This window comes from Oncorhynchus nerka, linkage group LG13 (genome assembly GCF_034236695.1).
Source record: "Oncorhynchus nerka isolate Pitt River linkage group LG13, Oner_Uvic_2.0, whole genome shotgun sequence".
NCBI classification, from domain to species: Eukaryota; Metazoa; Chordata; class Actinopteri; order Salmoniformes; family Salmonidae; genus Oncorhynchus; species Oncorhynchus nerka.
The window spans coordinates 105,166,653-105,182,862 of record NC_088408.1 but is presented as its reverse complement, the minus strand read 5'-3'; the positions used below and the strand labels follow the sequence as shown (position 1 = coordinate 105,182,862).

General features: G+C 48.6%; 1 protein-coding gene across 7 annotated transcripts in view; it reads left to right on the top strand.

Annotated features, from left to right (window-relative positions):
* The window catches only part of smarca2 (SWI/SNF related, matrix associated, actin dependent regulator of chromatin, subfamily a, member 2), a 182,105-nt gene that overhangs the window by 39,517 nt on the left and 126,378 nt on the right, over nucleotides 1–16,210 (top strand). For all 7 annotated transcript variants that reach the window (XM_065026942.1, XM_065026946.1, XM_065026945.1 and 4 more), the window contains 5 exons: nucleotides 4,923–5,096; nucleotides 8,308–8,481; nucleotides 8,655–8,705; nucleotides 11,249–11,379; nucleotides 11,479–11,536. In XM_065026942.1, the coding sequence (XP_064883014.1) occupies nucleotides 4,923–5,096; nucleotides 8,308–8,481; nucleotides 8,655–8,705; nucleotides 11,249–11,379; nucleotides 11,479–11,536 (588 nt within the window). The remainder of the gene's footprint in view (nucleotides 1–4,922; nucleotides 5,097–8,307; nucleotides 8,482–8,654; nucleotides 8,706–11,248; nucleotides 11,380–11,478; nucleotides 11,537–16,210) is intronic.

Sequence of the window (16,210 nt, the reverse complement as noted above, 5' to 3'; positions counted from 1 at the left end):
AGCCATAGGCCTCACTGACCAGACGGTGACGTAACTCTCACCAGAGAGAACATCAGTGGAGTCAGCCATAGGCCTCACTGACCAGACGGTGACGTAACTCTCACCAGAGAGAACATCAGTGGAGTCAGCCATAGGCCTCACTGACCAGACGGTGACGTAACTCTCACCAGAGAGAACATCAGTGGAGTTAGCCATAGGCCTCACTGACCAGACGGTGATGTAACTCTCACCAGAGAGAACATCAGTGGAGTCAGCCATAGGCCTCACTGACCAGACGGTGACGTAACTCTCACCAGAGAGAACATTAGTGGAGTCAGCCATAGGCCTCACTGACCAGACGGTGACGTAACTCTCACCAGAGAGAACATCAGTGGAGTCAGCCATAGGCCTCACTGACCAGACGGTGACGTAACTCTCACCAGAGAGAACATCAGTGGAGTCAGCCATAGGCCTCACTGACCAGACGGTGACGTAACTCTCACCAGAGAGAACATTAGTGGAGTCACCAATAGGCCTCAAAAGTCGTGGAATACCTTGAAAATCTGGAAATGAGCTCATTCCACCCACACTGCCACTCAGCCAGGCAAGTACAGAACTGACTGATTAGGCACTGTGAAACGTCACATTGATAGCTAAAATACTGGGCAAATGTATATCCCATCCTGCCTTTTGTGCATATGGAAAATGTCTAGGATCTTTTATTTCAGCTCATGAAACATGGGACCAACACTTTACATGTTGCATTTTATAATTTCGTTCTGTATAGTTTACCCACCTTTTTACCACTACATCTCTGAACCCAACCAACCCACACCAACCCCTAAAAAATGCACCAGACTTTGACATTTTGAGCATGGGTGAATCGGCCCTGAAGAGCCACATGAAGGGAGAAAGACCCAACTCTGGATCCTGATGGCACCAGTTCTACATTATGAAGAGAGAAAGACCCAACTCTGGATCCTGATGGCACCAGTTCTACATTATGAAGGGAGAAAGACCCAACTCTGGATCCTGATGGCACCAGTTCTACATTATGAAGGGAGAAAGACCCAACTCTGGATCCTGATGGCACCAGTTCTACATTATGAAGGGAGAAAGACCCAACTCTGGATCCTGATGGCACCAGCTCTACATTGTGACTTTTTCTCTGCAACAACCTTTTTTGCCAATCCCCTCATTCAAGGCTCGCCCGCTTCGTCTGGGCCTTCACTAGGTCCCTCTTATTTAGCCAGCTCTGGAAAACAAAATGCCCACCAGAGTTCTGCATAGGCCTACAGCCCGGTCTGTGCGTGTGCTCTAGCTATTTACACTGTTGGTGACGGCGAGATGGAGATTGTGGCCAAAGCGATATAGTTGCCTCACTGCAGCCACAATATTGGCCCCGTTGTCTGTGGTGATACAGGACAGTTTATTTTCATCAAGGTCCCAGTCAAGCAGTCCCAAACGCAGGTCTTCGGTCAGGTTGTCAGCTGTGCGGGATTCCGGCATGTAGGATGTTTCCAAATAGCAGGGTTTCAGTGTCCAGGCTTTCATGAGATAGTGCCCTGTCGGGCTCACGTAAGGAGTCATATTTACACTTGACCACATCTCCGTGGTCAGTGTAACAAAATCCACTTCCTTTAGCTCTGTCTGAACCTTCACCTTGTTGAACAAGGTAGGGACCGCTGTGTCAGATAAGTACTTTCTGCCTGGTAACTCGTATAGTTAGGGTTATGGAGGATTTCTTTTGAAGGCAGGTTCCTCCACCTTTCAGAAGGGCACCATTCCTACAGCTGTGTAACACTGTCTGTCAGTGCCATTTATCCGTGTCCCTGTTTTGTATTTTGTGCCTCGGGCAAAAGGCTGCCACACTGAGTTGCCGCTGGCCAGATGTGGTTGGCGAGGCAGCAACAGCAATGGTGGCTAGCCCAAGTCGGGCGTACGGTGCATTCAGAAAGTATTCAGACCCCTTCCCTTTTCTTTAATGTTACAGCCTTATTCTAAAATGGATTAAATCGTTTTTTCCCCACATCAATCTCCACACAATACCCTATAATAACAAAGTGAAAACACGTTTTTAGATATGTTTGCAAATGTATATTTACACAAGTATTCAGACCCTTTACTCAGTACTTTGTTGAAGCACCTTTGGCAGCGATTACAGCCTAATGTCTTGTTGGGTATGATGCTACAAGCTTGGCACACCTGTATTTGGGGAGTTTGTCCCATTCTTCTCTGCAGATCCTGTCAAGCTCTTGTCAGGTTGGATGGGGAGCTTCGCTGCACAGCTATTTTCAGGTCTCTCCAGAGATCGTGTTCAAGTCCGGGCTCTGGCTGGGCCACTCAAGGACATTCAGAGACTTGTCCTGAAGCCATTCCTGCGTTGTCTTGGCTGTGTGCTTATGGTCGTTGTCTTGTTGGAAGGTGAACCTTCACCCCAGTCTGAGGTCCTGAGAGCTCTTGAGCAGGTTTCCATCATTCCAGCTCCGTTCATCTTTCCTTTGATCCTGACTAATGTCCCAGTCCCCAACGCTGAAAAACATCCCCACAGCATGATGCTGCTACCACCATGCTTCACTGTAGGGATGGTGCCAGGATTCATCCAGCATTCAGGCCAAAGAGTTCAATCTTGGTTTCATCAGACAAGATACCAGTTTCTCATGGTCTGAGAGTCCTTTAGGTGCCTTTTGGCAAACTCCAAGCGGGCTGTCATGTGCCTTTTGGAAAACTCCAAGCGGGCTGTCATGTGCCTTTTGGCAAACTCCAAGCGGGCTGTCATGTGCCTTTTGGCAAACTCCAAGCGGGCTGTCATGTGCCTTTTGGCAAACTCCAAGCGGGCTGTCATGTGCCTTTTGGCAAACTCCAAGCGGGCTGTCATGTGCCTTTTGGCAAACTCCAAGCGGGATGTCATGTGCCTTTTGGCAAACTCCAAGCGGGCTGTCATGTGCCTTTTGGCAAACTCCAAGCGGGCTGTCATGTGCCTTTTGGCAAACTCTGCGGGCTGTCATGTGCCTTTGGCAAACTCCAAGCGGGCTGTCATGTGCCTTTTGGCAAACTCCAAGCGGGCTGTCATGTGCCTTTTGGCAAACTCCAAGCGGGCTGTCATGTACCTTTTGGAAAACTCCAAGCGGGCTGTCATGTGCCTTTTGGCAAACTCCAAGCGGGCTGTCATGTGCCTTTTGGCAAACTCCAAGCGGGCTGTCATGTGCCTTTTGGCAAACTCCAAGCGGGCTGTCATGTGCCTTTTGGCAAACTCCAAGCGGGCTGTCATGTGCCTTTTGGCAAACTCCAAGCGGGATGTCATGTGCCTTTTGCACCCCACCTGTCTGAACCTGTTTTCACTTTGTCATTATGGGGTATTATGTGCATATATATATTGTTTTATTCATTTTACAATGGGGCTGTAACGTAACGAAATGTGGAAGAAGGGAAGGAGTCTGAATACTTTCTGAGTGCACTGTAGGCCGTAGTAGGAGAGACATATTTCCCCCAGATCACACAGATCCACAAAGAATTCGAAAACAAATCCAATTTTGATAAACTCCCATATCTACTGGGTGAAATTCCACAGTGTGACATCACAGCAGCAAGATTTGTGACCTGTTGCCACGAGAAAAGGGCAACCAGTGAAGAACAAACAAACACCATTGTAAATACAACCCATATTTATGCCTATTTATTTTATCTTGTGTCCTTTAACTATTTGTACATTGTATATATATATATATATATATATATATATAAAATATGACATTTGTAATGTCTTTACTGTTTTGAAACTTCTGTATGTGTAATGTTTACTGTTCATTTTTGTTGTTTTTCACTTTATATATTCACTTTGTATGTTGTCTACCTCACTTGCTTTGGCAATTTTAACACATGTTTCCCATGCCAATAAAGCCCTTGAATTGAATTGAATTGGTTAATCCACAGGTGGTTACGAAGATTTGTGGTGCTGGAATTCATAGTTATGTTTTTGCGCTTATTCTGCAAACAGACTGGTGCAAGTCATCTGGTTCTCCATCTTCATTATTTTGTTGCTCCGAGAGCCATCTTTTTCACCTGACTCCTCCGATCTATTGAACAATGAAGAAGACCAGAGGTGAAGGGCAGAGGCTACCCATGTACCCCCACCCTATAAGCTATAATATATATAGGTTCCCCCCAGTCCCCACTTTTCATCCCACCCCTATTCAATGAACTGAATTGATCTTCACCCCACCCAGCGCATATAGCGGATTTTGGCACAGATAGTTGGAAAAGTGGGACATGTGTCCATTTGAATAGACAGACTAAGTTAGCATAATAATATCAATAGTAACACACCTCCTATGGAAACCTAATAATGTGTTCCCCCTCTGTTTCACAGCCCTAATAATGTTCCCCCTCTGTTTCACAGCCCTAATAATGTTCCCCTCTGTTTCACAGCCCTAATAATGTTCCCCTCTGTTTCACAGCCCTAATAATGTGTTCCCCTCTGTTTCACAGCCCTAATAATGTTCCCCCTCTGTTTCACAGCCCTAATAATGTTCCCCCTCTGTTCCCCCTCTGTTTCACAGCCCTAATAATGTTCCCCCTCTGTTTCACAGCCCTAATAATGTGTTCCCCTCTGTTTCACAGCCCTAATAATGTGTTCCCCTCTGTTTCACAGCCCTAATAATGTCCCCCTCTGTTTCACAGCCCTAATAATGTTCCCCCTCTGTTTCACAGCCCTAATAATGTTCCCCTCTGTTTCACAGCCCTAATAATGTTCCCCTCTGTTTCACAGCCCTAATAATGTTCCCCTCTGTTTCACAGCCCTAATAATGTTCCCCTCTGTTTCACAGCCCTAATAATGTTCCCCTCTGTTTCACAACCCTAATAATGTTCCCCTCTGTTCCCCCTCTGTTTCATAGCCCTAATAATGTGTTTGGTAACATGTTCTTCCTTTGTCGTGCTCTCAGGAGTATCTGAACAGCATCCTGCAGCATGCCAAGGACTTTAAGGACTACCACCGCTCTATCACTGCCAAGATGCAGAAGCAGAACAAGGCCATCACCACCTGGCACACTAACACAGAGAGAGAACAGAAGAAAGAGACAGAGAGGATCGAGAAGGAGAGGATGAGGAGACTCATGGTGAGTTAGAGGAGAGGATGAAGAGGGGAAGAGACTCATGGTGAGTTAGAGGAGAGGATGAAGAGGGGAGGAGACTCATGGTGAGTTAGAGGAGAGGATGAAGAGGGGAAGAGACTCATGGTGAGTTAGAGGAGAGGATGAAGAGGGGAAGAGACTCATGGTGAGTTAGAGGAGAGGATGAAGAGGGGAGGAGACTCATGGTGAGTTAGAGGAGAGGATGAAGAGGGGAGGAGACTCATGGTGAGTTAGAGGAGAGGATGATGAGGAGGAGAGGATGAAGAGGAGAAGAGACTCATGGTGAGTTAGAGGAGTGGATGATGAGGAGGAGAGGATGAAGAGGGAGGAGACTCATGGTGAGTTTGAGGAGAGGATGAAGAGGGGAGGAGACTCATGGTGAGTTAGAGGAGAGGATGAAGAGGGGAGGAGACTCATGGTGAGTTAGAGGAGAGGATGAAGAGGGGAGGAGACTCATGGTGAGTTAGAGGAGAGGATGATGAGGAGGAGAGGATGAAGAGGAGAAGAGACTCATGGTGAGTTAGAGGAGTGGATGATGAGGAGGAGAGGATGAAGAGGGGAGGAGACTCATGGTGAGTTTGAGGAGAGGATGAAGAGGGGAGGAGACTCATGGTGAGTTAGAGGAGAGGATGAAGAGGGGAGGAGACTCATGGTGAGTTAGAGGAGAGGATGAAGAGGGGAAGAGACTCATGGTGAGTTAGAGGAGAGGATGAAGAGGGGAAGAGACTCATGGTGAGTTAGAGGAGAGGATGATGAGGAGGAGAGGATGAAGAGGGGAGGAGACTCATGGTGAGTTTGAGGAGAGGATGAAGAGGGGAGGAGACTCATGGTGAGTTAGAGGATGATGATGAGGAGAGGATGAAGAGGGGTAGAGACTCATGGTGAGTTAGAGGAGAGGATGAAGAGGGGAGGAGACTCATGGTGAGTTAGAGGAGAGGATGAAGAAGGGAGGCAACTCATGGTGAGTTAGAGGAGAGGATGATGAGGAGGAGAGGATGAAGAGGGGAGGAGACTCGTGGTGAGTTAGAGGAGAGGATGAAGAGGGGAGGAGACTCATGGTGAGTTAGAGGAGAGGATGATGAGGAGGAGAGGATGAAGAGGGGAGGAGACTCATGGTGAGTTAGAGGAGAGGATGATGAGGAGGAGAGGATGAAGAGGAGAAGACACTCATGGTGAGTTAGAGGAGAGGATGAAGAGGGGAAGAGACTCATGGTTAATTAGAGAGGATGAAGAGGGGAGGAGACTCATGGTGAGTTAGAGGAGAGGATGAAGAGGGGAGGAGACTCATGGTGAGTTAGAGGAGAGGATGATGAGGAGGAGAGGATGAAGAGGAGAAGAGACTCATGGTGAGTTAGAGGAGAGGATGATGAGGAGAGGATGATGAGGAGGAGAGGATGAAGAGGGGAGGAGACTCATGGTGAGTTAGAGGAGAGGATGATGAGGAGGAGAGGATGAAGAGGAGAAGAGACTCATGGTGAATTAGAGGAGAGGATGAAGAGGGGAGGAGACTCATGGTGAGTTAGAGGAGAGGATGATGAGGAGGAGAGGATGAAGAGGGGAGGAGACTCATGGTGAGTTAGCGGAGAGGATGAAGAGGGGAGGAGACTCATGGTGAGTTAGAGGAGAGGATGAAGAGGGGAAGAGACTCATGGTGAGTTAGAGGGGAGGAGACTCATGGTGAGTTAGAGGAGAGGATGATGAGGAGGAGAGGATGAAGAGGGGAGGAGACTCATGGTGAGTTTGAGGAGAGGATGAAGAGGGGAGGAGACTCATGGTGAGTTAGAGGATGATGATGAGGAGAGGATGAAGAGGGGTAGAGACTCATGGTGAGTTAGAGGAGAGGATGAAGAGGGGAGGAGACTCATGGTGAGTTAGAGGAGAGGATGAAGAAGGGAGGAGACTCATGGTGAGTTAGAGGAGAGGATGATGAGGAGGAGAGGATGAAGAGGGGAGGAGACTCGTGGTGAGTTAGAGGAGAGGATGAAGAGGGGAGGAGACTCATGGTGAGTTAGAGGAGAGGATGATGAGGAGGAGAGGATGAAGAGGGGAGGAGACTCATGGTGAGTTAGAGGAGAGGATGATGAGGAGGAGAGGATGAAGAGGAGAAGACACTCATGGTGAGTTAGAGGAGAGGATGAAGAGGGGAAGAGACTCATGGTTAATTAGAGAGGATGAAGAGGGGAGGAGACTCATGGTGAGTTAGAGGAGAGGATGATGAGGAGGAGAGGATGAAGAGGAGAAGAGACTCATGGTGAGTTAGAGGAGAGGATGATGAGGAGAGGATGATGAGGAGGAGAGGATGAAGAGGGGAGGAGACTCATGGTGAGTTAGAGGAGAGGATGATGAGGAGGAGAGGATGAAGAGGGGAGGAGACTCATGGTGAGTTAGAGGAGAGGATGATGAGGAGGAGAGGATGAAGAGGAGAAGACACTCATGGTGAGTTAGAGGAGAGGATGAAGAGGGGAAGAGACTCATGGTTAATTAGAGAGGATGAAGAGGGGAGGAGACTCATGGTGAGTTAGAGGAGAGGATGATGAGGAGGAGAGGATGAAGAGGAGAAGAGACTCATGGTGAATTAGAGGAGAGGATGAAGAGGGGAGGAGACTCATGGTGAGTTAGAGGAGAGGATGATGAGGAGGAGAGGATGAAGAGGGGAGGAGACTCATGGTGAGTTAGAGGAGAGGATGATGAGGAGAGGATGAAGAGGAGAAGAGACTCATGGTGAATTAGAGGAGAATGAAGAGGGGAGGAGACTCATGGTGAGTTAGAGGAGAGGATGATGAGGAGGAGAGGATGAAGAGGGGAGGAGACTCATGGTGAGTTAGCGGAGAGGATGAAGAGGGGAGGAGATTCATGGTGAGTTAGTGGAGAGGATGATGAGGATGAAGAGGGGAAGAGACTCATGGTGAGTTAGAGAAGAGGATGATGAGGAGGAGAGGATGAAGAGGGGAGGAGACTCATGGTGAGTTAGCGGAGAGGATGAAGAGGGGAGGAGATTCATGGTGAGTTAGCGGAGAGGATGATGAGGATGAAGAGGGGAAGAGACTCATGGTGAGTTAGAGAAGAGGATGATGAGAAGTAGAGGGGAGGAGGAGGATGAGGAGGGAAGGATGAGCAGGGCTACAGGAAGCTTTTAAAGTTAGTCCCTTTTGTTTCCCCTGTTGACCTCTAACCTTTAAACCCCCTGTCTGTCCAGGCGGAGGATGAGGAGGGCTACAGGAAGCTGATCGACCAGAAGAAGGACAAGCGTCTGGCGTATCTGCTGCAGCAGACTGACGAGTACGTAGCTAACCTCACTGACCTAGTCTACGAACACAAGGCTGCACAGGCAGCCAACATGAAGAAGAAGAAGAAGAAGCAGAAGAAGAAGGTGAGAGTTCTACACAGGTCACAGTTCAAATCTGACCCAATGATATCTGTCAGGGGAGGCACTGATACCATGTTAGCAACATCATTATAGAGCTGTGAGATTTAGTGCTGTGTCACTAGCAACTTCCTGTTAATGTACCTGTGCTCACCTGTCCTGTCCTATCTGACCCATAGAATATGGATGAGAGCGGGGAAGGGATGAGTGGCATCGGGCCTGACGGGGAGGTAAGATTATAACACAACTCTATAGACTGAATGTTGATGGTCCTGAAACATCTCTTTGTTTCCACTTTGATTGACTTCTGTAGTGGCTAAATAAGTGTGTTTTCCCTCCAGTCCATGGATGATGTCTGTGGTAATAGTGTGTTGTCCCTCCAGCCCATGGATGATGTCTGTGGTAATAGTGTGTTGTCCCTCCAGTCCATGGATGATGTCTGTAGTAAGAGTGTGTTGTCCCTCCAGTCCATGGATGATGTCTGTGGTAATAGTGTGTTGTCCCTCCAGTCCATGGATGATGTCTATGGTAATAGTGTGTTGTCCCTCCAGCCCATGGATGATGTCTGTGGTAATAGTGTGTTGTCCCTCCAGTCCATGGATGATGTCTGTAGTAATAGTGTGTTGTCCCTCCAGTCCATGGATGATGTCTGTGGTAATAGTGTGTTGTCCCTCCAGTCCATGGATGATGTCTGTAGTAATAGTGTGTTGTCCCTCCAGTCCATGGATGATGTCTGTGGTAATAGTGTGTTGTCCCTCCAGTCCATGGATGATGTCTGTGGTAATAGTGTGTTGTCCCTCCAGCCCATGGATGATGTCTGTGGTAATAGTGTGTTGTCCCTCCAGCCCATGGATGATGTCTGTGGTAATAGTGTGTTGTCCCTCCAGCCCATGGATGATGTCTGTAGTAATAGTGTGTTGTCCCTCCAGCCCATGGATGATGTCTGTAGTAATAGTGTGTTGTCCCTCCAGCCCATGGATGATGTCTGTGGTAATAGTGTGTTGTCCCTCCAGTCCATGGATGATGTCTGTGGTAATAGTGTGTTGTCCCTCCAGCCCATGGATGATGTCTGTGGTAATAGTGTGTTGTCCCTCCAGCCCATGGATGATGTCTGTGTTAATAGTGTGTTGTCCCTCCAGCCCATGGATGATGTCTGTGGTAATAGTGTGTTGTCCCTCCAGTCCATGGATGATGTCTGTGGTAATAGTGTGTTGTCCCTCCAGCCCATGGATGATGTCTGTAGTAATAGTGTGTTGTCCCTCCAGTCCATGGATGATGTCTGTGGTAATAGTGTGTTGTCCCTCCAGCCCATGGATGATGTCTGTGGTAATAGTGTGTTGTCCCTCCAGCCCATGGATGATGTCTATGGTAATAGTGTGTTGTCCCTCCAGCCCATGGATGATGTCTGTAGTAATAGTGTGTTGTCCCTCCAGTCCATGGATGATGTCTAGTAATAGTGTGTTGTCCCTCCAGTCCATGGATGATGTCTGTGGTAATAGTGTGTTGTCCCTCCAGCCCATGGATGATGTCTGTGGTAATAGTGTGTTGTCCCTCCAGCCCATGGATGATGTCTGTGTTAATAGTGTGTTGTCCCTCCAGCCCATGGATGATGTCTGTGGTAATAGTGTGTTGTCCCTCCAGTCCATGGATGATGTCTGTGGTAATAGTGTGTTGTCCCTCCAGCCCATGGATGATGTCTGTAGTAATAGTGTGTTGTCCCTCCAGTCCATGGATGATGTCTGTGGTAATAGTGTGTTGTCCCTCCAGCCCATGGATGATGTCTGTGGTAATAGTGTGTTGTCCCTCCAGCCCATGGATGATGTCTATGGTAATAGTGTGTTGTCCCTCCAGCCCATGGATGATGTCTGTAGTAATAGTGTGTTGTCCCTCCAGTCCATGGATGATGTCTAGTAATAGTGTGTTGTCCCTCCAGCCCATGGATGATGTCTATAGTAATAGTGTGTTGTCCCTCCAGCCCATGGATGATGTCTGTAGTAATAGTGTGTTGTCCCTCCAGTCCATGGATGATGTCTGTGGTAATAGTGTGTTGTCCCTCCAGCCCATGGATGATGTCTGTGTTAATAGTGTGTTGTCCCTCCAGCCCATGGATGATGTCTGTGGTAATAGTGTGTTGTCCCTCCAGTCCATGGATGATGTCTGTGGTAATAGTGTGTTGTCCCTCCAGCCCATGGATGATGTCTGTGGTAATAGTGTGTTGTCCCTCCAGCCCATGGATGATGTCTATGGTAATAGTGTGTTGTCCCTCCAGCCCATGGATGATGTCTGTAGTAATAGTGTGTTGTCCCTCCAGCCCATGGATGATGTCTGTGGTAATAGTGTGTTGTCCCTCCAGCCCATGGATGATGTCTCTGGTAATAGTGTGTTGTCCCTCCAGCCCATGGATGATGTCTGTGGTAATAGTGTGTTGTCCCTCCAGCCCATGGATGATGTCTGTGGTAATAGTGTGTTGTCCCTCCAGCCCATGGATGATGTCTGTGGTAATAGTGTGTTGTCCCTCCAGCCCATGGATGATGTCTATGGTAATAGTGTGTTGTCCCTCCAGCCCATGGATGATGTCTGTAGTAATAGTGTGTTGTCCCTCCAGCCCATGGATGATGTCTGTGGTAATAGTGTGTTGTCCCTCCAGCCCATGGATGATGTCTGTGGTAATAGTGTGTTGTCCCTCCAGCCCATGGATGATGTCTGTAGTAATAGTGTGTTGTCCCTCCAGCCCATGGATGATGTCTATGGTAATAGTGTGTTGTCCCTCCAGCCCATGGATGAGAGCAGTCAGATGAGTGAGCTGCCAGTCAAAGTGATCCAGACAGAAACAGGGAAGGTTCTGCAGGGGCTCGACGCCCCCAAGTCATCACAGTTGGAGGCCTGGCTAGAGATGAACCCTGGGTAAGACACATGAGAACGTGCTGCATTATGGATCTTTTCTAGTTTGTTGTATTATTTTGTTTGACTTGTAACCCGTCATTTTCCTTCTTTTGAACTCAGATATGAAGTAGCCCCAAGGTCAGACAGTGAGGAGAGCGGCTCAGAGTATGAGGACGAGGTGAGTCTCCTCTCTGTAAAGCTGACAGAGTTTAGAGGTCGACCGGTTAATCCAAATGGACGATTAATTAGGGCCGATTTCAAGTTTTCATAACAATCGGAAATCGGTATTTTTGGGTGCCGATTTCCGATTATAAATTTAAAAAAAATGTTATTTTTTAAATACCTTTTATTTAACTATGCCAGTCAGTTAAGAACACATTCTTATTTTCAATGACGGCCGAGGAATTGTGGGTTAACTGCCTTGTTCAGGGGAAGAACGACAGATTTTATATTAAGTTAAAATAAGTGTTAATTCAGTATTGTTGCAATTGTCATTATTACAAATAAAAACAATCGGCCGATTAATCGGCATCGGCCTTTTTGGGCCTCTAATAATCGGTATCGGCTTATTTGGTCCTCTAATAATCGGCATCGGCCTTTTTGGCCCTCTAATAATCGGTATCGGCTTCTTTGGTCCTCTAATAATCGGCATCGGCCTTTTTGGGCCTCTAATAATCGGTATCGGCTTCTTTGGTCCTCTAATAATCGGCATCGGCCTTTTTGGTCCTCTAATAATCGGTATCGGCTTCTTTGGTCCTCTAATAATCGGTATCGGCTTATTTGGGCCTCTAATAATCGGCATCGGCCTTTTTGGCCCTCTAATAATCGGCATCGGCCTTTTTGGTCCTCTAATAATCGGTATCGGCTTATTTGGGCCTCTAATAATCGGCATCGGCCTTTTTGGCCCTCCAATAATCGGTATCGGCTTCTTTGGTCCTCTAATAATCGGTATCGGCTTATTTGGGCCTCTAATAATCGGCATCGGCCTTTTTGGCCCTCTAATAATCGGCATCGGCTTCTTTGGCCCTCTAATAATCGGTATCGGCTTCTTTGGTCCTCTAATAATCGGTATCGGCTTCTTTGGTCCTCTAATAATCGGCATCGGCCTTTTTGGTCCTCTAATAATCGGTATCGGCTTCTTTGGCCCTCTAATAATCGGTATCGGCTTCTTTGGTCCTCTAATAATCGGTATCGGCTTCTTTGGTCCTCTAATAATCGGCATCGGCCTTTTTGGTCCTCTAATAATCGGTATCGGCTTCTTTGGCCCTCTAATAATCGGTATCGGCTTCTTTGGTCCTCTAATAATCGGTATCGGCTTCTTTGGTCCTCTAATAATCGGCATCGGCCTTTTTGGTCCTCTAATAATCGGTATCGGCTTCTTTGGCCCTCCAATAATCGGTATCGGCTTCTTTGGTCCTAATAATCGGTATCGGCTTCTTTGGTCCTCTAATAATCGGTATCGGCTTCTTTGGTCCTCTAATAATCGGTATCGGCTTCTTTGGTCCTCTAATAATCGGTATCGGCTTATTTGGGCCTCTAATAATCGGCATCGGCCTTTTTGGGCCTCTAATAATCGGTATCGGCTTCTTTGGTCCTCTAATAATCGGTATCGGCTTCTTTGGTCCTCTAATAATCGGCATCGGCCTTTTTGGGCCTCTAATAATCGGTATCGGCTTCTTTGGTCCTCTAATAATCGGTATCGGCTTTTTTGGCCCTCTAATAATCGGTATCGGCTTCTTTGGTCCTCTAATAATCGGTATCGGCTTTTTTGGCCCTCTAATAATCGGTATCGGCTTCTTTGGGCCTCTAATAATCGGTATCGGCTTCTTTGGGCCTCTAATAATCGGTATCGGGCGTTGAAAAATGATAATCGGTCGACCTCTAGTAGAGTTATATTGAGTCAAACCCCACTACACCAGACCTCTACACAATGACAGCCCACTACTCCCCTCAGCTGTCAGCTCCTACAGATGTCTGACTCCTGTTGTCTTTACTCAGCTTCAAACAGCCTCCCTGTCATCTCCCCTTCTTCCTAAGTCCTCTGTGGAGGAGCTTTTAACGCACAGTGCCGTGAAAGAGTATTTGCCCCCTTTCTGATTTTCTTTTTTTGCATATTTTTGATACTGAATGTTGTCAGATCTTCAGTCGAAACCTAATATTAGATAAAGGGAACCTGAGTGAACAAATAACAAAAACAATGATACTTATTTTATTTATTTAATTAACAAAGTTATGCAACAGCTAAGTGGTCCAGGTCCTGAGGCAGTAGAGCATCCCCAAACCATCACACTACCACCACCATGCTGGACCCCAAACCATCACACTACCACCACCATGCTGACCCCAAACCATCACACTACCACCACCATGCTGGACCCCAAACCATCACACTACCACCACCATGCTGGACCCCAAACCATCACACTACCACCACCATGCTGGACCCCAAACCATCACACTACCACCACCATGCTGACCCCAAACCATCACACTACCACCACCATGCTGGACCCCAAACCATCACACTACCACCACCATGCTGACCCCAAACCATCACACTACCACCACCATGCTGGACCCCAAACCATCACACTACCACCATGCTGGACCCCAAACCATCACACTACCACCACCATGCTGGACCCCAAACCATCACACTACCACCACCATGCTGACCCCAAACCATCCCACTACCACCATGCTGACCCCAAACCATCACACTACCACCACCATGCTGACCCCAAACCATCACACTACCACCACCATGCTGGACCCCAAACCATCACACTACCACCACCACCATGCTGACCCCAAACCATCACACTACTACCACCACCATGCTGGACCCCAAACCATCACACTACCACCACCATGCTGACCCCAAACCATCACACTACCACCACCACCATGCTGGACCCCAAACCATCACACTACCACCACCACCATGCTGACCCCAAACCATCACACTACCACCACCACCATGCTGACCCCAAACCATCACACTACCACCACCACCATGCTGGACCCCAAACCATCACACTACAACCACCATGCTGGACCCCAAACCATCACACTACCACCACCATGCTGGACCCCAAACCATCACACTACCACCACCACACCCCAAACCACCACCACCACCATGCTGACCCCAAACCATCACACTACCACCACCATGCTGACCCCAAACCATCACACTACAACCACCATGCTGGACCCCAAACCATCACACTACCACCACCATGCTGACCCCAAACCATCACACTACCACCACCATGCTGGACCCCAAACCATCACACTACCACCACCATGCTGACCCCAAACCATCACACTACCACCACCATGCTGACCCCAAACCATCACACTACCACCACCATGCTGACCCCAAACCATCACACTACCACCACCATGGACCCCAAACCATCACACTACCACCACCATGCTGACCCCAAACCATCACACTACCACCATGCTGACCCCAAACCATCACACTACCACCACCATGCTGACCCCAAACCATCACACTACCACCACCATGCTGACCCCAAACCACCACACTACCACCACCATGCTGACCCCAAACCACCACACTACCACCACCACCCCAAACCACCACACTACCACCACCATGCTGACCCCAAACCACCACCACCATGCTGACCCCAAACCATCACACTACCCACCACCACGCTGGACCCCAAACCATCACACTACCACCACCATGCTGACCCCAAACCATCACACTACCACCACCATGCTGGACCCCAAACCATCACACTACAACCACCATGCTGGACCCCAAACCATCACACTACCACCACCATGCTGGACCCCAAACCATCACACTACCACCACCACCATGCTGGACCCCAAACCATCACACTACCACCACCATGCTGACCCCAAACCATCACACTACCACCACCATGCTGGACCCCAAACCATCACACTACCACCACCATGCTGACCCCAAACCATCACACTACCACCACCATGCTGACCCCAAACCATCACACTACCACCACCACCATGCTGACCCCAAACCATCACACTACCACCACCATGCTGACCCCAAACCATCACACTACCACCACCATGCTGACCCCAAACCATCACACTACCACCACCATGCTGGACCCCAAACCATCCCCTACCACCACCATGCTGACCCCAAACCATCACACTACCACCACCACCATGCTGACCCCAAACCATCACACTACCACCACCATGCTGACCCCAAACCATCACACTACCACCACCACCATGCTGACCCCAAACCATCACACTACCACCACCATGCTGACCCCAAACCATCACACTACCACCACCATGCTGGACCCAAAACCATCACACTACCACCACCATGCTGACCCCAAACCATCACACTACCACCACCATGCTGGACCCCAAACCATCACACTACCACCACCACCATGCTGACCCCAAACCATCACACTACCACCACCATGCTGACCCCAAACCATCACACTACCACCACCATGCTGACCCCAAACCATCACACTACCACCACCATGCTGGACCCCAAACCATCACACTACCACCACCATGCTGGACCCCAAACCATCACACTACCACCACCATGCTGACCCCAAACCATCACACTACCACCACCATGCTGACCCCAAACCATCACACTACCACCACCATGCTGGACCCCAAACCATCACACTACCACCATGCTGGACCCCAAACCATCACACTACCACCACCATGCTGACCCCAAACCATCCCACTACCACCATGCTGACCCCAAACCATCACACTACCACCACCATGCTGACCCCAAACCATCACACTACCACCACCATGCTGGACCCCAAACCATCAC